Here is a 22,480-nt window from a genome sequence, read left to right as displayed (position 1 = left end):
CGTTGGGGTTGTGGGCCGTTTTTCGGACGCAGTGAACAATCAGAGGAACTGGAGGCAAATATCTGGACATGGTCATTTGTTAATTACAAAGATAATCACTGTGATAACCAGTAATGTTTAAAGATGTGGCTGCGTTTCCAGCACCTTGATGCTGCACTCCTGAGTCATGAAGGGTACATTAAACAGTGAAATTCTCAACGCGCTGTCCAACAGTGTGCTGATAGTCTTTGAGCAGGAGGGGGCGTTAAACACTCAATCCTCCAGTGGCTTAATAGAGTATAGTAACTGCAAATGTTCTTTGCTATTTATATGATTCACATTGTCACGTTGATAGTTGAAGTGTAAAAACCTGAATAACAATTCTTTCTCATCAAATAATTTGATAAACCTCCACTCTGTTTAGCCCCATATTAAAACCCAGATTTCATAATGATATTAATGCAGAATCTTCCATTTGCTTGTTTGTTATTTAGTCATTAAGCCAATGACATTCATCTCCCAATTATGATCTCAGTGGTAGGTTAACAACCCACAGCACACAAATCATAACTGTGATTTGTATTTCATGTGTATGAGCAGAGATTAGCCTCATCCTCCTAATGCACTGTATTTCCTGGTGTATAATCGGCTACACTCATTCCCATTAGCATCATCATTAACATCAGAGGAAACGAAGGGAAAGGATGATGTGACCTTGTCAGTCCACTTTATTTCTCTTCACACAGTGTATTTCCTTAAAACACAATATATAATTTACTATCAATATAAAACTCAATTTATGTTTATAAATAATGCATTCAGTACAGCAGCTCTGATATATACTATTAAGCTTTGGTACAGTGGTACAATTATGTGTGTGAGTGGCTGTGTGTTGTTTGTGTGTACATGCTAGTTATGGTGTTAACGTTGTGCCCTGTGGGCATAATCAGGAAGAAGTTCGATGTAGGTGAGAAGAGGTGAGGAATTGTGAAAAAAGGTGTTAATGTTCAGTATGTGTATGTACGGATGTGAGTTCACACAGGAACAACAGTATCATCACTTCATCCTTCAAGGCATCGTCAGTACTGTGCGCTCCAACCCGGGGCGCTAAGGTTGGTGCAGCTGGGAGGATGGCAGCTGCTGTGGTGGGAAGGCGGAGGCACCATGCAGCAGTAATTTGCCTCCCCACCAACCCCAGTCACAACTTTACTTTGGGGATAGGATACTGAAACACCTCCCTGCAGACATAGGAGAGAAAGGACAAAAAGCTGGAGCACAGAATCTGCAGCCACAAGCACTTTTTGAACTGCTAAACGCTTCTTTTGGGGGCTGAACTGTTCAAGTTTGACGTGGAACGAGACCTTTGGGTGCTCTGTGTTTACCTGAACCATGCTACAATGATGAGAGGCCATTGGTGAGTAAGTCCTCAGCACAGTCTGAGCCTGGGAAGACTGCTGCATCCCCACAGCAGGGACGTAACCTGCTGAAAAAACACATGTATATGAGAGATTAACACTATTTTAGCAGGGCAATTTGTTTGGAATTAAAGACCAACATAAAAATAATATAACATAATATACAACTCTACTATTTGTTGTAGTAATTCATCTATTCAATGTTTTTTGATATTAAATTACATTAAATAACAGCAACACCCACGACAAAATGATCATCCACTCAGTTGTATTGATCTGACGAATAGAAGCAGTAGGAAAAGAGACCGGTTCACTGTGAGACCCTCAAACTACATCTCTGACAGTGTAACGGCCCCCTCCTCTACTGCTGCAATCTGTGTCTTTCTCTCTCTCACACAAACACACACACACACACACACACACACACACACACACACAGGTAAGCAGTACCTGTCGGCTGTACTACTTGACTGTGGATGTGCTGGCTGGGTGAGACAGCCCTGCATCCATGCTGAGCTGAGGTAGGGTACTGACTGTAGTAATACACAGGCACCTAGAGGAAATGAATATTAAAAACACTGCTATTACTCTTACTTGTATTTTCCTTTTTTAATCTGAATTCTGGAATCAAAATCCATTTTGAGAATCAAATAAATGACTGGCCAGCCAAGAAGACGGGCATGTTTGTGTATCCTACCTGAGGTGAGGGCTGGCAGTAGCTGGGAGGGTTGGGAGGAGGAGGTGGGGGAGGAGATGCATAGATGAAACCCTGACAGGGAGGGTAGAGAGATGGAGCGTCACCCGTTGACTGACAGCTCACTGTCACATGAGCAAACTGTGAGGAGAGATCTTCAATCTGCTGGTCAAGGGAAAGGAGGTGAGCATACAGAAACATACCGACTTACTGCAAACACACATCTGCTCAGCGGCTGTCAGACTGTGCAGTGATACATACTGTCGAGTATGGCTGTGAGGGAGTGACAGGCAACATCGGTGGAGCTGTGTAAGAGACAGACGAGTACTGGACCACCTGAGAGACACACATATGGAAACACAGATAAAGACATACAGTGACACATATCTATGTCAGAGTGAACACACTCTGCATGTATAAAAAACTTCCTGCTGTGGGTGTGTGTGTGTGTGTGTGCGTGTGTGCTACCTGCTGCTGTTGCTGCTGAGAGGGAGAGCCTTGCAGTTGAGTCTGGCTCTTGATTGGTTGCTGACTCTCTGGAGGATTGTACACAGCAGGGGTTCCATCAGGATTCAGAAAAGGCTGCCCTGAGAGGTCAAAGGGTTGATTTTGATAAATATGTATGTGTGATATACTGATAACTCACTGGTTTACATCTGTGTGTGTTACCCTACCGGTGTGTGGGTTCACTAATATGCTTCCCGGTGGGATCCCGTTCTCCACGACGAAGCCAGAGTTGGGAGCCAGTTCTTCAGCGACAGGAGGAGAGGACTGGTGTGGACAAGCTGATGGCAGCCTGAACAGAGATATGGAACCTGAGTGACAAAAAAGGGGGAAAAGTGAAATGGGAGAAGGGAGTTATATTATCACGGCACAGAACAAATTCACATTTCAATATCTCAATTTGTTAAAAAAAAAAAAAAAAAAAACTTGCTCCACCCGTCCGTGCTAAAAAACATACTGTGTGCTGCCTCTCAGCGGTGACGTATTTCTCTTCCTGAATATGTGAAGAAGACTGGAGGTGTTGTGTGAAAATTTACAGCTATGGTGCGAAGATTCATGGATTGAGTAAAATTTTCACACCAGAAGAACTTCCACTGCTTTTTTGTTAATTAGACGCTACTGAATAAAGAACAGTTAATTTATAAACAGTGATTTTCCCAAGTGTGGCGTGGTGAGGAAGTCTGCAAATAAGTTTGCTTGCACACAGGTACAGAGGAGCAAAGCGTCTCACCTTCAGTGACTGAATTTACACCTTTAAGGTGTGACACAGGAAGTGTTAATAAGTTAATTCCTTATTCTGACAGAAGGTAAAAATAAAAACCCACCTGAACTTCGTGCTTCCCAGCTGTGGCTGGCAGGTTGATGGGGTTTTGGAGTGGGACTCGTCCATTGGTAGGAAGAATCAGAGTCGGTGCTGCTCCAGGGTCGAGGGTCATTGCTATAGCGACAGTCAGTCTCAGTGCTGCTCTGCCTGCTGCTGCCTGTCCAGCTGGAGCCTGAGCTGTCACGGCTCCCCCTGCGAGGCACATTCAGAATTATCCTACAACCTTAGCCTTGCCATTTTTGTGAATGGTGGACAAAAGTGGCTTCCACAGCTACTAATATGCCACAGATAACGATTCTGTAGGTATAATACAGCATGGCATTCACTGACATACAGTAATTTATCTTTAAAGACTACTTCAATGGTTTTCATCCAGAATAGCTAAGACCGCCAAGAATTCCAAACCCTGAGAGATGCAAAAAATAAATCTAAGTCCACCTTCTGTTTCCACTGCAGACTCTAAAAAGCTCGGTGCCAGCCAGGCTGACCAGATTAAGATGATAAATGACTATGCATCTGTGCAGACAGAGTTCTACCTGAAGAGCTGCCTTCTCCTCTGGGTCTCTGCATATGGATTGTACTCTGCCACAGCCCTGCACACAGCACACACACACACACACAGACATATATAAATGTTCTCATCTAAATATAATAAGCTGAAAAGGCACATGGAGAAAATACACTGCAGGCAAGGTTACCTGGTTTCTGCATGGCCGTTCTCCTGGGTGCACAGAGGCTGTGAAAGTATAGCAGAGAAATTAGTCTTTGACGTGTCTATATGTTATACTGTATGTCTGTCTGTCTGTCTGTCTTCCTCTCTCTCACCTCCTGTTTAAAAATTCGGTCTCGTGCTCGTTGGTACTCCTCCTCTCTCTCCTCCACCGACTTGCTTTGCTTCTCCTGCAAAGGGTGGAGTCGGGTCTGTAAGGAGCGTTACAGGTCAAAACGATGATAAGCTACGATCAATGTCAATTATAGAATAAATTCCAGTGAGACGAGCAGCTATAGATACAGGAGGACAAACAAACCTGCTCATCTGAGCTGTTGTCTCTCTTCAGGATTATTTTCCACCTCACGATTTCTTCTGTCTTGTCCTTATGCACCTCATCCACAAAACGCTGCTCCGGTCTTAGCAGACAAACAGTTAACAACCGTTGTTAGTTTACACTTAGAGGCAAGAAATTACATGAGCATACTTAAAGAAGAGTAGAGTGTGCATACATGCGTGTGCTGCTGGTCCTGTTGATGATGACAGACTTGCCTGTCTGGTCTACGTTGTGCTCCATGCCAAAGTAGGCCGCCACCCGGTGGACCAGCATACGGTGGTAAGACGACATGTGGGGGAACTTCTTAAAGGGACTGAAAGAGATGGAAAATGTGAGGGAAGAAAGAGGCAGGATAAAAAAGGAGAGGTGAGTTAAAGGGGGAAGGAAAGAGGCAGAGATGAAGACAGTGACAGAACGAGGTGGCGACGACGAAAGAAAGTGGGAGGGACGAAGGTGAGAGTGAGAAAGAGAGGGAGAAAGGAGGAGGTATTGAGGCTGGGGGTGTTTTTTGGCTTAAATTCAATTTCATCCCCAGTGACTCAAACACACCCACACTAGCATAACTGGCTCAACATATTGATCACGCTAAATAAGCTGCATGGACAGAATTGTAATATATGAGCCGGAAACATACAGTAGCTTGAATTAGCATAAAACACAGTTTAATTATTAATGAGATTTAAGTTCATATACGTTTTATTTCAGCTCTACTTGAGAAACACATAGCACACATGCAGACCTATTGCTGGTGATGAAGTCAATCATGTCCTGCTCCAGTTTAAGCAGCATCATGCGGTCTCTGGGGTTGCTGTTGAGGGTGTTGATGATAAACTGGTGCAGGTCTATGCCGGTGGAGTCGGTGTACTCCTGGCTGGACTCTGAGACAACACATGCAGGCACAATGTATTACAAGACAATAAAAATAAAAATACAAAAACGCACACTGCAATATTAAACACCCCAGGAGAACTACATCTAAATAGTGCCACTGAATCGAATTTTATTACGTTTTATTTGCTTTTTCTTGCCTCTCTTTTATGAGATAACCATCACACACACACACACATACACACTTTTGGACAATGAATGTGTCTTTGGGTCTGTGCTCTTCTCTTGCTCTTCCTCCTTGCATGAAGTTCTCTCGTTGTCGTGGCAGTTTGATGAGATGTTTGTGTCTTGAGATGCCTGAGAGGGAGGAAAATAAAGAGTAATTTGTGTGTGGAGATGATGAAGTGGAGGAGGTTGGTGATATCTGTGCCTGTGTTTGTGTATTACCTGCGTTTCTTCGAATGGTGAGGACTCCTCGCACACAGCCATACTGCGCACCAACTTTCCTTTGGCCTGAAATACACACACACACACACACACACACAAAACGCAAGCAATATTACAAATTCATAGAGTATAATGCAATCAATATTTCAGTGAGAATGAATAATGAGAGGAAGAATTATTTTAGCTTACCTTAACTTTTTTCTTTGGTTGCACCTGGTTACAGTGCTTCTGCAAGTGGGGACATAATTTGTCATAAAATGAGCATGTGCGTGGAAGTGAGTCGTAGGGGGGGATGCAGTATTTTAAAGTGGTATATTAATAATGGGGGCGATTCATAGCAGAAGCTATGTTCAGTGTCACTTACCTGCTGCTCCAGCTTCTTACTGTCAAGGTGACACTCCTCGTCCTCCCTCTGACTGCAGGGGGACAGACACGGTGGAGGGGAGGGGCAGCTGACGATGTCACATGACGTAACATCACAGGGTTTTAGGGGGACATCTGCACTTTCTACAACTGCTTCAGTCATCCTTCTGAACAACACACAACGTGAACTCTCAGACTGTGTGTTCACCAAAATAATGTCTGCATTTGTATAATTTACTGTGGTGTAATATGTATCTTTCCTGGATTTGCATGAGTCTGTGTGTGTGTGTATGCTGTTCCTACCTATCTGGAGTTGTTTACTGGAGAGCCTCACAGGTGAATGATGAGGTCATATATCCCATGTTCCCACAGGGCAGCCAGAAACGCAATTATCCTCTCCGCCTGTGCTTGCCTTCTCTACTGTTCCTCTCTCTGCCAGTCCTTCACTGGTCAAGGGAAAACAGCCTAAAGAGATCGAAAAACACCGGAGAAAAAGAAAAGGGTTAGTGGTCATTGTACAACAGAAACACCACTACACCGTTTCACACAAACACATTTATATCTAACAGTTGCCAGAGCATTAAAGCATAGCTGCTGGGAATGACATCAAGTAGCTAAGCTCGACGGACAATCGATGTGTGTCTGTGTATGTGTGTTAACCTCTTTCTAGGCTGCCTAAAAGCTCTCCTTGCCTAAGTTAATGCTGTTTTAAGTGTATTACAGTAAATGCTCATGTGCATGTCTAATGGTACAAAGGCATCTGCTTGGATGCGGCTATCTTGTGAATTTACATGTGTGCAACTCATGTAAGAGCATGTCTGGTGTGTGTGTGTGTGTGTGTGTGTGTTTGAGTGTGTCCTCGAGCTTTTCTTAGAAACAGCAGCTGTGGAGACTATCATCCGATCCACCAGCACTGATATTCCCAGAATGCCAAGCTGAGTCTGTGATGCCAGTGGTGAGAATATTGCGAGACCAAAGAGATAGACACACACACAAGAGGAAGTGGCATTCCACCATCTTCTCCAAAGGGCCAACTGCGTTCAGTGGGGACGCGGTGCACAGTAACACAGAGCTCAAGAGGACGCTTACTCCTGTAACACCCGGGACAGAATAACGAGCTTAGAGGATGCTGTGTCCCATAACATGGTTATTTAACACCCGACTGGAGATAATAGCAGCTTAAAAAAAGAAAAATACCTCTGTCAGTCCATGTCCAGCTAAAGTGGTATTTACTTCCTATTCTGCCTCAATGAAACACAATACATGACAGCAGCAATTCCACATAGGAAAATATTTTTAGTATGGTAAAAGAGGCATCTGAAATCTTGTATTGCATATACTATGTTGGTCCAAAACCTCAAGTCAAAATTAATACAATGTGGCTTTATCGTTATTACATCTACACTGGATTTCAAACATACTGCAGTGTAGATATTGAGTGTGATAATAAACCCCTGACAACCATAAATGTTTTAGCTAGTTGTATTGATCATTATTCCACTCATGCTAAGACCACGTTACATTATGGGTTTCCAGAGAAAGAGTTACAGGATGATAGGAAGGAACATTGCTCATTGAGGAGATGTTATTCTTTTCAGATTTATTAGAGCTGGAACAATGAGGGTTTAATCATTTCATAAATTGCCTTGTTCTAATTGCTGCTTTTCTTTGTTATAAAAAAATAAGCTTGAAAAAGTCACCTTTTTGATATTATATGTTTTATTATTCTCTAATATTTCATAGATAAGACAACTGAGAAAACAACCAGCAGATTAATAGATCAAGACAATACTTATTAGTAGTGGCTGCTGTCATTAATTAGAGCAGAAGCGGTTTTACTATTTGTTTGATGCTGCAAATAATCTGTCTCTTTGTCTTGGTGTGGAAACAGTCCAGAGAAACACTCAATAGGACATAATAACTTGGGAGGCTCTCTGATGTGCTGTTGAAAGGATCTTGCTGAGCTGTCCTTTAACCAAACAGACCAGCTCCATGTTTAATTCACTGTAGCTGACCCTGAACTCAGACCTCATACAGGGGAGGAGCAGAGAAAAAAAAAAGCTACATCTCCTTTAATCGTGTATAAAAAAAAAAAAGAAGAGAAAATCAGTGTTAGAGCCGTGAATCTAGAGCAATAAGAGAAAATGGGAACAGAGCATTAGAAGACCAAAGGGGAGAAGATGCTCTACAGAGAGAACAAGATGAATGGGAAGTGAAGGAAGCAGGGAATGAAGAGAGATGAGGAAGCAGTCTGCAGGGACTTTAAAGGTGAAGAGGGGTGAAGGAAGGCGATGGGGAAAGAGAGAAGTGAGGAATTAGTGATAGAGAGGCTGGCAGCACAGTCTCTCTCTGGGCTTTTCAGCCGACGGCCGTGAAGAAGGGATTTGAGTGGAGCTACCAGTTTTTGAGCTGAGCGCTGCAGAAGCGGCCGGCCGCCCGGGGAGAAGGTGTGACACGATCATTAGCGCGTGACGGATGGTGGCGGGTGGCAGGGAGCGCCAGTACCCGCTACATCATGATCCATCTGCTGTTCTCCCTGTAGCCTCCAGCCTCGGAGCCGCTTACTCACCAGGACACCTTTCTTCTCCAGCCAGAAGCTGCCTGGCTCATCTAGATCTACACTGACACACAGGCAGGCCAGTGGGAAAATATCCAAAAGCTACTTTAGATGGCTATTGTCAGCTGGAGCAAGTTGTATTAAGTCTTTAAGCCCAGTACAATCCTGTTTGTAATTAAGACCACTGAAAAATCTGTCTTTGAATACCAGGGCTATAATTATCAGTGGCTGTTGTATCGTTTAGTACAGAAGTGTATCGTGAACCTTGTGTGCTTAAGCGTATTATCCTCCCCTCAACACTTGTAGACGTTTTTCTTTACCTTTTGCCATCCCTAAGGACATTCTGCTCCGCTTTCCTTTTCAATTTCTCCCTTCCATCTCAAGGCAACCTATAAAAACTAGAAAACATCATTGCCTGTGGTCACAGAAATAGCTGTTTGTGTTTTGTCTCAAAGGTTGCACATGAATTTGAAAAGGGACTTTACATTTTCTCTCCCTCAGCTCGGAGCTCATTAGGAAATGATTCAGCAAGAGACCAAACCGGAGAAAGCAGGTCTCTCTAGTTTCAAATAATAATTGAGAATTTTGAGGCAAACTCAGAGCCCTCAGTGCTCTGTTTATCCATAATGTGCCTGGGCTCTGCCTGAAGCCTCTAATTGGGCTGCTTTTGTTTTCCCTTTTACATTATATAAAGTATTTTATATCAGTTCTTGCCTCCTATGTGTGTACATCTATTACATTTACATCTGAATTCATTCTTTCCTGAGCAGGTTTTATTCTGTCTCACTGCTGCAAATAAAAACAGGACACAAGTGACTTAACCCTCTGCTTTAAGATATGCAAAGAACAGAAAGTAGGCGACACAAATTTGGGTTACATTGTCCTTTGAGTCATCAGCACCTGGGCAGCCACAGCAGCTTTATTACCAGAGTGACTTGTGGGCGCGACAGCTGTGCTGCTATGCAGCTGAAGTCAAAATGACACGAAGGGAAAATACCTGCATCCATACAACACGGTGCGAAGTGGTCGTCTTAAAGGTCTTAAAGGGCTGTTTCACACTAAATTACGATCGCAGCTCTTCCGCTCACTCCAAACCGAGGGCATCTCCGCCGTGCCGCAGCGCTGACACGTTTCAGCGGAAGATGCGGTGAGCAGCCTAAAACAAACAGGTGTCATCTTCATGCACAACTTTGTGGCATCCTGTTGACCCACATAAGGAGACGGGCCGATAACGGCGCTCCGTCGGGCATGTGCGATCTACTTTTGGGATGGGACTTTCTCGATCTTGGATGATAGAGAACCGATGAGAGTCGTGTCTCGGAGCGTGTGTGTGTGTGTGTGTGTGTGTGTCGCATTACCGTGACCCATGCTAAGCTGACAGACCGAGCTATTTTTACCGGTGTGCGGGGAGTGGACCTGCTGCCCCGGGACCCCGCCGGGTCCCGAAGCTGGAGGTGTGTCAGCGGCATGAGGACAGACACACAGCGGGAGCAACTATCATGGACTCGACTGCATGTCAGCGAATAGAAAGATCATTTTAAATAAGTAAATATATATATATAAATACCGACACTGAAAATAGGCAAGTTAAATTGCTTTTAAACAAGACATACAGATAAAAACAACAGCAGCAGCTCCGAAATAATAATAATAATAATAATAATAATAATAAAGAATAATAATAATAACAAAAACCGTGATCAGTCAGACAGATGTCTTCAGTGTGACAACATATAAAGGTGAAAAGTCTATTTTTATAGCCAACAACCTGTTTAGTGGCACAGTGACCGTTGTCATTCATTCACGGCTGCTAACGGTGCAGTTAACGGTACCTAGCTTGTCACATCGCCCCGCTCAGACAGCGGTGTTCTCGGCTCGACTGTTCAACGTTTCCTCGCTCGGTGTGTTCGTTTATCATCTTAACTCGTGGTCTGATTATTAATATCTTGCTGAGAACTAACAGGAGACACCGAACACCGTGTAAAAGACGGCGAGCAGCGTCGGTGTCAAGCGGCGGAGCGACCGTTAATCAATCGAGCTAGTCGAGGAGACCGCGGTGACTGTCCGGTGTCTTACCGTGAGCTGCCGTCTTCCTCCCGCCGTGGGCTTCTGTCCACGTAGCCTACCGACCGAGGGACTGTTGTACACCCGGCGTCTGTTGACTGTGAGCTCCGTTGCTCCTCCTCCGCCTTTTGCCCGTCTCTGTCGGAGCAGGGGGGGGTGGAGGAGGGGAGGAGAGAAGAAGAAGAGGAGGAGGAGGAAGAGGAGGAGAGAAGAAGAAGAAGAGGAGGAGGAAGAGGAGGAGAGAAGAAGAAGAAGAGGAGGAGGAAGAGGAGGAGAGAAGAAGAAGAAGAAGAAGAAGAAGAAGAAGAAGAGGAGGAGGAGGGGGGGGGCAGCTCTGAACCCTGAGCCGCGCGCCCACACACACACGCGCGCGCGCGAGAAAAAAGCACGAGAGCCATCCCTGTCCCTGTCTGTCGCTCTCCAGCTGTCTGTCGCTCTCCAGCTGTCCGTCTCTCTCTCTCTCTCTGCTGCAGTGACTGGTGCTGGAGCTGCATGGCTGCTTCACACACGCGGTTCATCACAACTCAAGTTATTCCTGCACATGTCAGTGCACCATGGCTACATCCAGGAAGTGGTACAGGAGGACTGGGGGAGGACTGGGGGAGGACACCCCCCCCCCAGCACACCTGACACAAACCTTAAAGACAGTTCCTGTGGTCTCCCTTCTATGTCCTTCTATATTTATAGGATTCATTTTGTGTCTTTGTTGTCACCTTGGCATCGTTTTATGATCACATCGTCTTCTTTAGTTATGATTTTATCTTTGCTTGTTTTAATCTCTCTGTTGCAAATGTGGATATTTTGTCGTTTGTTGTCATTTTTCATCACCTAGTGGTCGTTTCTGATGGCTTTGTTCGACCATTTTGGAGTCGTTTTGCATCCCTTCGTGGTCACTGTCTCCTGGCTCTTTTAATAATGCAGCACGCGCTGTACTCTGTAAATATGGTTTCATCACCAGCGTTAACCAGCAAACAAATGGCTGCCTCTTTATTTATCTGTTCTATTCTGCCTATCTCTTGTCTTCGCCACAAGACAAGAGAGTTTCCCACTAGGCAAACTAATAACTCTAAGCAAGTATCTGAAAAAGGGGATTAAGAGAATGTAAGTTCAGCAGATTTTTTGGTCACAATTTAAGATATAAAGTCCAAAAATATCTGAATTTGCCTGTAAAAGGCCCAGCATGTCTCGTATATGTGTATTTGTAGAAAAACAATTACAGCAGGCAGAGGTATCCTTTATCACCACGTCTGGTTGCACTTACCAGAGCCCTTCTATCCCAGTCTTGTCTTTGGTTACACCACAACAGACGCAAGTAATATGGTATCTTTGTACATAGATGACATCTTGCTGAACATTGCCATGTCCACTTTAGAAATACTGAGGTCACATGTTCAAGTGCAGTGATGACTACAGTCTTGCTGACATCCTTCACTAATAAACTGCTTTAAAAATTAAGAAACCACTTTATCATCACCGTAAAACCCATCAGTAAAGATTTAAGGATATCAATCTGTCCATTGGGGAAGCTCAAGTGATTGTGAATCAGTTTCAGCTGCTTTGGTCCAAATGAAAGTGACAACAGGTGCAATGGAGACACAAAAGCAAGACAACCACCAAAGAACAAATAGTTTTGCATGTGGTGGCCACAGACAAATTCTCTCTCCTTATCCTTCCTGACTAATTTTTCTCAAGTGTTTTGCTAGTGTCCTTGTCACTACTGGTAGCAGTGCCTGCAGCCCAATTATGTTACACGGGTCAATGCAAGATGACACATCCATATGTGCAGTTGCACATATAGATGTTTAATTTGGTGTGGCTCCCAGCACTCTCTCAAAGGCATGGAGGAGGTACCAGGAGACCGGCTGCTACCCCAGTAGAGCTGGACAGAGCTAATGCAGGCAAACCCAACCAGGAACAGGACCAGGATCTGCTCCTTTGTGCAAGAAGGAACAGCAGGGAGACTGTAAGAGCCCTGCAACATGACCTCAAGCAGGCTGTCAGAAACTGTCAGAAACAGAATCAGCGAGGGTGGCATGAGAGCCTGGCGGCCTCTAGCACGGCCTATGATCCAGCTCAGCACCATGCAGCTTGATTGGCACCCCTCCCCCCCCACCTAAATCAGTTGAGTACCAGCATGAGACGTTATGTTCATTCAACACCACCAACGACCACTGCAGACTGTCCAGAAGATCATTAATGCCCTGATCCAGCTCTGGTAGGAGAGTCCCCCATCCACTATTCTTCAGGAGCATGGGAGCGTAAACAGGCACACAGGGACCATAAACACTTCAGAGACACATTACGAGTTGCAGTGATGAAATTCACGCCACTTTGGATGAGCCTGTGGTTTCTATCTTTCATGTTTCACACATGTTTCAGTGTGATTTTAAATACTCTCACTCTGCATGGGTTGATGATTTTAAGTTTCCAATGACTGTTGTTGTGTCAATTTTGTTCTGGAGAAATTAGAGAAAGTACATTCGCAAAGCTTTTCAACTTGAATAATCTATTCAATCTATTCCCTTAATTTTTCTGAGTAGTGTATACTCAGGAAGGGCCATGGCTGGATTAACCTGCTAAGGTCCTAGGGCAAGAATAGGCTGGCCCGTATTAACCTCCACTTCTTTCACATGGAGTGTGTTAATGGTGTAATACTACCCAGCTTCAGATTTTTAATTTGATTAAACAAATTGATTTAGAAATACAGACAGAAACAGGACATTCTTAAAATTTGATTTTGACACAGGCTCTCAAGATTTGGTATAAAACTTAATTTAATATTCTTATTATGTCAGATACTGTACTTTATTAGTACATGTTCCCAAACAAATCCTCTGTTGCACCAACCAGTAAAAGACTAGAGCTTCTAGTTTACCCACTCCAGTGTACAGTCCATCCTTGATTTATTTTCGGTTACAGGATGAGTTATCCAGTTTTCTTGGTATTGAGTTTCTATTTTCTACATCATTACAAAAACTAATGCATGCTATTAGTGGTACACAGCTCTGTAAGAATCTGCAGGCAAATTAAGGTTTGGTCTGAGCTAAGGGTATTATAATTCTTACTCCTAATAACTCAAAATCCAGCATTACCATCACCTTGATCTAATGGTTGAAGGGCATTATTGTACTATGCTGTATGTATTATCAGTAACCTTTATCTGCATATGACTTCTCCTTTTTTTTTCAGCTGCAAGACAAACGTGGATGTCCCTTGAATTACGTTTTAGTGCACACCAGAAGCTACAGCACACCCACACAGCTAATTTTAAAAGGGTTTCACCTTTTGTTTTTCACACGTCATGTCGTATAAACATGTCCTGTTGAGTCTGTGCCTTATTTCCGTGAAGTTGAACAAATCCTACTATGAAAGCGAAGCAGAGCAAATGTGAGAATGAACAAGGAACACAGATCTATGTGGAGATAAGAATATCAAGTCTTGAGGAGATTCATTCTTGTTCCATTAATTCTAGTCTCATTCAGTTCAAAGTCATTCACAGACTCCATTATTCAAAGACAAAATTACAAAGATATAAGCCGAGATCTCTCCGATGTTTGATAAATGTAGCCTGGAGGAGGCAAACCTACTTCACAGCTTCACTCTTTGTCCCAAGATGGAAAATTACTGGTCTGAACTTTTTGAAACACTGGCTCAAGTAGTTAGTATCTACAGTACATTGAACCAGAGACTGTATTAATAGTTTAGTGAATCTCAGAGCTTACTTCAACACTGTAAAGGACAAAGCAACAAATTCTCCCTTATAGCTTAATTGCTACTAGGAATAATCTTTATATGCAAAGCAAGAATAAGGAAGTTGCCTTAGTCAAATTCTTAGGAAACACTGTACACACAGTGAAGGTAGAAGGTTCCCGTTTCCCAGACACTAATAAAAATCTTATGATGTTGAACTAAATAACAAATAAATATTACATTTGGATCTTGGATATACAGATATAACAAGCAACAGCGGTAACGTACACTAGTATACACGTTTGACCTGTAGGAGCTTAAACATCAAACTGACTCAGTGTTGTAACCACAAACTACAGAGATGAGTGTGCACAGCCCTCACGATGTACGTCATTCATAAGCCAGCAGACATAGCTCTGTGTGCGCATCACTATCCCCCCCTGCCACACACACACACACACACACACACACACACACACACACACTTCTACACAGGTTTGTCATGTTTTAATGACACTTCACTGGCTGTTAAGGAACAATTCCTCAATACAAATGCAGTGAAACCAAGTTGGGGACAATTTGTAGCGTTCACATAATGTGAGATTTGTCCTGGCAGTTGGCCGACGGTGCACAAACACCTGCTCCCTGCCGGTTGTGGCAGTATGGTTGGCATGCGTGCACAGAGGACTGAGACTCAGTGGCGCTCGATTCACATTACGCGCGCACAGAAATACCATCACTGTTGTGTCTTGTTATATAAACACACCACATTAGAAAGTGCACAGCTGACTGTGTTTGTATTTGGGGCTGGGGGGGGTCACACTGTTACATCAGTTCCAGAACTTCATCGAGGTCCAGCGATATCTGTTTAAAGACCTGACTGGAAATGGGGTCAGAGGCCCTCGTTGCAGGGAGGCAGTGGAGCGTAAATATATTAACTGTAAAGCATCGTGTGCTACATTAAGAAATATTTCACATTATGGGATGTATGCTTATTGCTATGTTGCCAAGAGCAGAGAAGATTTCCAATAATCCACTTTCACATCTATTTGGTAAAACCACATCCAGCCAGTTAGCTTAGCTTAGCTTAGTAAGGGGGTGTTTGTGTTTGTATTTTCAAAACATCAAACCATTAATCTAATTCTTAGTTCCTAGGCAGTTTAATCAATATTTGTTTCTTCAAAACGACTAGATCGTTAATTCAGCTTCATGGAGATTGTATTATTAGCAACAAGGTCACAATTTGTATCGAGCATTATATCAGAGCTCCAGTGTAACTTACTCACAGCTTATGAATCTGCCCATGTAGACATAGCTATCTCCTTTGATCATCAGTGTGTGTAAATGTCTGTGCGTGCATGTGTGTACAAGAGATCGAGTGACACCTCAACAAGTGAAGCTCATAAATATTAATAGGGGCCTCATGAATATTCAGGCGGTGGGCTATGAATATTTAAACTATGATGGAGCATGTGGCCGGGTGACTAGACAGCCACAGACAAGAAACAGACAAATAGACCTCCTCGTTTGCTTCTTAACCTCGGTGAGATGCAGCAATTCGGCCTTTCTTTTAGGCTACATTAATTCAAATTAAGAATACTGAATTTTTTTGATTTTGTTTTTATGTGAACTGTGGCTCAGAAGAATAATGGTTTAAACCAGACCACCGTCTTCTCTATTCAAATGGGCAAAAGCTGCAGAGTGGAGGGTTCTTAATTCAAACCCTGGAGACAACTGAAATAGAGATTTGGTCTTTAAATTGTAGTACTCGTGACAACATGCACTTTTGTCTGGTTAGATGCTAAACTGCATTTCGTGGCACTGGTAACTACTGTAACATTGAGAGTTGATATTTCTATATGTCATATTATTCCCACGTTAGGTCATTTTATATGATAAAAGGCCAGTAGAAGATCCTCTGAACAGGTTATGTCTTAAAATAGTGTATCATCTGCCCAGAGTCACAATTCTGCATCACAACAGGGTTTACATTAGTAACACAGATATCACTGTCCTGATTGGTAGGATGCAGGCAGATGTCACTGCAGTTTTGCATCATAAACAAAGAATTAGCTTTTAAATGTATCAGAAGATGTGGTGTGAAAGTGTTAATAAATCTACTGCAGAGGGTAGAGAGGGCTAGTACCACAGCACTGATCACAGCGTAAGGCTGCTGGTTAGGATGGACACGCTGAGGAGGTTTCAGAGGGATAACTCACTGATTTCACAAGGATCGACTATGTTTAATTAAAGGTATCACTCACAGTTTTATTTCACGCCCACAGAATGCCCACAACACACACAACAGAAACCAAGAATACTAACCTCATTGCAAGGAACGGGCTCTTGTTCGAGCACTTTTATGCAATGTCCTGTGACTTAACTGTACCTATACCTGAGGGTATCTGAGGTAAAAAAAATAAATAAATAAATACACACACACACAAAACCAAAAGTGTACAAAGCCCTGACGTAACCCCTTAGGGAAAGTGGATGATGAATTTAGATGCAGTGCGTCAGCAGTCAGAATTACAAAACTATGAGCACAGTGCAGAATAATATGGGTTCAAACGTGGGTTGGGCTGAGAGTGCACACTAGACTGTGCCAGAGCCGAGCTAAAACAGTTAGCAGCTCGGGTGTGGGGCGAAGGAAGCATCAGTATGAAGAGTCCACCTGACTGGTTTTATTTTCTGATCAATGAGAGTGACTCAGGGTGGAGCACCTTCATGCATGGATATCATCTAAGATGGGTATGTGCACTGTGGACAAGGCTCACGCTCCAAGTGCGTAAACGTGGCCACCTACACGCAAACACACACATATATATATATATATATATATATATATACAGTATACATGAGACATATATATATCAGAGTATCTAAGAAACTGGTGTGAAGGTGAAGAAGGTGCACCTGTTCAGTGACAGACTTCAGCAGTGCTATCGCTGTGTGGGTTTGTGGTCTATAACGGATGTTTGACAGGCTGATGAGCTCTGGCACTCACACACACTGCTTCCTCCACACATTCTCCCTTCCTCTGCCTGTCTTCTCATCTCTTTAGGCAGTGGGCGTAAACTCCCTCCTTTTCTTCCTAAATGCCGTCTTTTCCATCTCCACTCTCTTCCCTCCTGTTCCTCCAGTCCTCCTATGCATGTTGTTTTTCGCTGATTGCGAGTTTGACAGGTCTTCAGAGAGAGAAACGCAGAGGGAGAGGAATCAAACAATCTCCTCAATTAGACAGCCCACACAAACGTACGTCTGAACTCTATATACCATCTTCATCAGTTGTCGCAGTTTTCATCTTTCAGTCGCAGACACCTTTGTTCCCGAGTTGAAAACACACTGTTCACAACAAAGGCAGAGAAAACCATTTAGCTTTGAAGAACAGAAAGCCACGACAAGCCTTTAAGGTTTATTTGCATCGAGAGGAGGGAGTTTCTCTTCCTTTTCTGCCTTAATTGACCCATCAGTTTGCCTGAAATTTGCAAGGCTACACAGCAACCACAGACGCCAGGGCATTTGATGCAAATAGATCTGAATGATTTCGTTGTAACATTTAAGATAATCTCACATTTAAAAGTGGTGAAAGTGGGAATGAGGATGTCCAGTGTTGTGCAATAATTATGCCTGCTAACTAAAGATGAAAACATCCTGTTACATTACTGTAAGGAAGGACACATTTGCAGGCTTGTATAGCAACAGGGACACACAGCCGCTTTAGTCTTGTGTCACTAACAAGACATTGGGCTGTCACTGAGAGTTGATGACTAAACGAAAGAAAAGACACGCGCGCACACGCGCACGCACACACAGCAGGCTATAAAGAAAGAGAAAGTAAAACACAGGAAGTCAAGAGGAAGTGAGACAGAAGTCCATACAGGACCTGTGCATGGTCAACAATGGGATAAGTCAATCCTGTAGTAACACTGCAGTGAGCTGCAGAATACCTGGAGGCACTCAGACCTGTTGATGCAATCAGCGGTGGATGTCTCAAGTTTTCTCTTTGCTCCCATCTGTCTCCTCTCCACTTGGCTGTCAACCTCTCTCGCAGCCCCCACTCCCATCTTTCCTCCCACCACTCCTGACTTGCTCTCCTCTCCTCCTCACTCATTATGAACATAGCTGGAAAAAGAAAATGCCGGTTCTGCAAAAGTCTGTTCTTGGAGATTAAGAGAGAAAAAAAAAAAATACAATAAAGTCAGCCTTATTTTCAGTTACACCATCTCATTATGCTGCTTTAGTCATGCTTTCTCTTTCACTTCTCTTTCTGGGATTTTTATCTTGTGCGTGTGTTGCTCGATTCTGATAATTTTATTTCTTTGTAAAAAAAAAAAAAACACACACCGCGTGTAAATTCAGACTCTGATGTAATTCCACCATTTACGGACAGAAAAAAGTATTAAATGTAGTTTGCGGCTCCTGGGGTCAGGAAGCTCCTTTATACAATTTTCAGTTCAAGTTCAGAAACAAACAGTTTGACATTTGAAAGATTTTCATTTTGACAGCACTGACAAACTCTCTTCTGGCTCCATTTTTCCTTCATCCATCTTCTTTCTTTCGTTGCCACACACACACACACACACACACACACACACACACACAGTACATCCTCCTCCTTTCTTCTCAGGAACTCAATCTTTTTCCTCCCTCACTCCAAACCTTTTCTTCCCTCCTTCCTTCCTTCCTTCCTTCCTTCTTGCTGTCATGGTCATTTCCTCTGTTTCTCACTCCCTCTTTCTCCACATCCTAACTCTCATCGTTGACCTGGGAGCCTCTAAGCCTGTTCTCTCAGCCATGGCCATCATGACCATAAGCTGAGTCGCAAGGCTATTTATATTTGTTCCTAATGAGGTGAGATTTCTCTCCGCCATAGCAACGGTCTCTATGGATACCCTGCACTTGGATACCAGATCCCATCCTGTTTTAAATGTCTTATTATGGGCTGCGCCTTCCCCCGAGTATCATAGCCTAATTAATTCTGAATTGTCGCCCTTCGTTTGTGTGAACAGTGCAGAAATACCCTGAAATTACAAATTGATGCCATCAACACAAGTTTACATCCACACAGATAAGATCACTGATCAATTTTATCAATATTAATATCAATATTAAAGCACTCAGGCGGAGAAGCCTTATGCACAGGGTTCTATCTCAGTTTTAAATTCAATTTTCAACTTCTGCAACAAATAGAGGGGAGTAGAGACCTCTACAGGTGCTCTCATTATTTGATCTGAATCACACACACAGGTGTCTCTGTCTTCTGTGCCGTACGAGAAGCTGATGGTTGTGCTATTGATCAGGTCTGAGCCGAGTGAGGCGCTGGTTGTAGTACGAGACCCAGGCAGCTGAGCTCAGATCATTAAAGCAACTCTCTGAGGCTGGGGTCACACAGGTGTTGAGACCTGCCATCGCATTTCCTGCCACAAAGTGAGACAACCAATCAATAATGCGACAGCAAGACTTCTTGAGAAAAGCCACAGCGATGAGTGCATGCACACATACGCACTCACAAACACGCATCTAATATATAGTCATGCACAGATATGAACTCTGTGTGTGTGTGTGTGTGTGTGTGTGTGTGTGTGTGTGTGTGCCTTTGTATTTACAGTAAGACTTGGAAATGTTCCCTGCTTTCTCCTGATGACAGACGCTCTGAGACAGTTGCATGCACATGTACTCACACAGGTACACGCACGCAAACACACACCCTGACAGGTGCTGCATTGTTATGGCATGTCCAAGTCTGGCAGCTTGTTTTCCTCAGACCTCTCACCCTGTGTGATGACTCAGAGACGGGGAGATGAAAGGAGAGGCAGGGACAAGGGGGAGGAGATGGGTGAGGGGCTCTGACAGGAGGGAATGTAGGTCCTGCGATAGCTTGAGCATAAGAAGGTTAAGTAAATCATATCATTAATGCTATGTTAAGAGATTGGTTTGACCTCTGCTTGGCTGTCTGCATATGCAAGTGTGTGTATGTGTCTGGCCTCTGTCCCACCGAAGCAGGTGGCAGCAATGACGTCCGTCTTCTTCCCAGCAACACACACACTTTCTCTCCCGCTCTGTGTTCTCCGGTGTCAGTCCCACTAGATTCTATTGTGCTTCAAATTCACTCATATCGGGTGGCCTCACTGTGCCGCTCACTGACACAAGTACGTGCACACATGCGAAGACACCCACACATGCACGCAGGAACACTGCACAGTGGACTGACTTGATTATACAAGCGGAGCAGCTCAACCTGACAGAGGAACAAGCACCAAAAAGGAAACACGAAAAGAATATAAAAGGCTTATTTGCCCGTGTTGTATAAGCATGTTTCATCTTCCCACTCTCGCCTACCCTCACCCACATAGGTTAGATCCAATAGCTAGTGCCAGGCCTCTCTATCTTGCAACACAAACATCTCTGTGTGAAGGAATATTGCAGTCGAGTTCTTTTTCATAATCTCTTCCCTCTACACCCACACATGCACATAGTGAGGGGGTGAGAGGGAGATGGGGGTAAAAAAAAAAAAAAAAAAGGAGAGCTGGTAAAAGAATATGAAAAGAGAAGAGGTGAGGGGAGCAGAGAGACAGAGATGGAAGTGCTCATGAGAGCCAGGAGGTAGTTGTTATAGTAACTGTGTCTCTATACCTGTCAATCAGAGCTATTTCAGGCATCTCGCTTCTATGAAAAAAAACAAAAAAAAAAAACCACAACGCACATACCAGGGCGAAATTATCAGCCAACGCACATGCACTGATACTGGCAACTTGTAAGCTGAGAGACTGATCAAATTAACACCACCAATGAGATTCCAGCACTATGTAATGCTTTTCTTTTTAAAGATTCTCACATTTCAACAACACCGCGCTTTATATAAAGGAAGACGACAATCACAATCCAGAGCATTTTAGCGCTTTGCAGCCACAGACGGGTAATAACAATGTTTTCGTCCCCTAATAACACCACAATCAAAACCACCAAGATCATATTTAACACCCCTGGAAAAGGAAACGCTTAATGTTTTGGTCAGTTTCATTTTTCACTACTACCATGTCGGTATTTAAGATGTTTAATTAACCAATAATTTTAGTTATCTATTATAAACAGGGTTTATCAATAGCTTTTAACTGAGCATTGCATTTATATGGTAATGGTTTATGGTTAACATAATTACACTTGGTTTCAATCGTTACCATAACCTTTTACCACTAGTTTCATTTGATGTCAATCATTTATCTTCTTTTAAATAGATACATAAAGGGCTTACACATAGCCATTCAAACCATGTGTTCATTATTCTAGCTATTATTTCACTTGATTAATCATTGTTATTAGTTTCGCCCTTTCAATTATTTAATCCTAATTTCAGTTAACTCTTTAGACTCCCTAGCCTGTTTGCCATTTTTCACACACTCAGCTGCAACACCTGTTTTTATTTTTCTTGCTCAACTTAAATTAGCTGATTTACTCAACATGAACTGAACACATACGCTGGAAAATGCAAATACAAGTACCCCAGGTTGAGGATCACTGTATTAGAGAATATGTTTCCCTCATCAAGAATTAATTCTCAACATCACAGTCAAAGAAAAACCTTGATTTTTTTTTTTTTTTTTGCAGCAAACACATGGTGAGGAGGAGAGGAAAGCGGTGAAAGAAAAGAGTGGGGGAGTAAGAATAGTGTGAGCACCAATATGGCTGAGTGCTGAGTTTGGGAGCCATTAGGCAGAAGGTAATTAATACCTGTCACCGCAGTGCTCTGTTCGCTGCCTTTATTCTGTTTCAGACCAATTAAAATATGACACTCCTCCGGTGGAGAATGTCTTGTTAAAATTAAATGCCTGAGATGCACAGACACCTTTGATAAACACATCTAGAGCTACAATTGGCTTTGGCATCAACGGCACGCTGTATAGATGGCTACAGAGGGGGACAGAGAAACATGACAGTGTGTATGTGTTGTGTCACTTCCAGTAGGAGATGTGAGCTGTTAGATTTGATTAAAAGTGTGTATCCTTCCTCGTGAGCTTCACTCTCAAACACTCAGATACACGCTGGAGACTGACGTGATGTTATGAGACG

The 22,480-nt window shown here is 43.2% G+C and overlaps 1 protein-coding gene across 5 annotated transcripts; it reads right to left on the bottom strand.

Annotated features, from left to right (window-relative positions):
- Nucleotides 1-678: 678 nt before the first annotated feature.
- arpp21 (cAMP-regulated phosphoprotein, 21) lies at nucleotides 679-10,895 on the bottom strand. 5 transcript variants are annotated; one of them, XM_026350299.1, is made up of 20 exons: nucleotides 10,733-10,895; nucleotides 6,403-6,564; nucleotides 6,101-6,266; nucleotides 5,926-5,964; nucleotides 5,737-5,802; nucleotides 5,535-5,646; nucleotides 5,201-5,339; nucleotides 4,637-4,774; nucleotides 4,444-4,543; nucleotides 4,241-4,315; nucleotides 4,114-4,151; nucleotides 3,952-4,008; nucleotides 3,417-3,607; nucleotides 2,763-2,903; nucleotides 2,557-2,675; nucleotides 2,350-2,424; nucleotides 2,092-2,253; nucleotides 1,845-1,947; nucleotides 1,362-1,462; nucleotides 679-1,217 (listed from the first exon to the last, which is right to left on the bottom strand). In XM_026350299.1, the coding sequence occupies exons 3-20, from the start codon at nucleotides 6,260-6,262 to the stop codon at nucleotides 1,059-1,061; spliced, it is 1,977 nt and encodes a 658-aa protein (XP_026206084.1). In that variant the 5' UTR covers nucleotides 6,263-6,266; nucleotides 6,403-6,564; nucleotides 10,733-10,895; the 3' UTR covers nucleotides 679-1,058. The 5 variants fall into 5 exon arrangements, with proteins under 5 accessions (XP_026206084.1, XP_026206080.1, XP_026206082.1 ...); XM_026350295.1 differs by having other exon boundaries at nucleotides 4,241-4,336; nucleotides 10,733-10,894; XM_026350297.1 differs by having other exon boundaries at nucleotides 1,362-1,459; nucleotides 4,241-4,336; nucleotides 10,733-10,894.
- Between the last annotated feature and the right edge of the window lie 11,585 nt (nucleotides 10,896-22,480).

Source organism: Anabas testudineus, chromosome 11 (assembly GCF_900324465.2).
Source record: "Anabas testudineus chromosome 11, fAnaTes1.2, whole genome shotgun sequence".
Lineage (NCBI taxonomy): Eukaryota > Metazoa > Chordata > Actinopteri > Anabantiformes > Anabantidae > Anabas > Anabas testudineus.
Note: the sequence above shows the minus strand (reverse complement) of the source record. Positions and strands in the feature narration are given on the sequence as shown.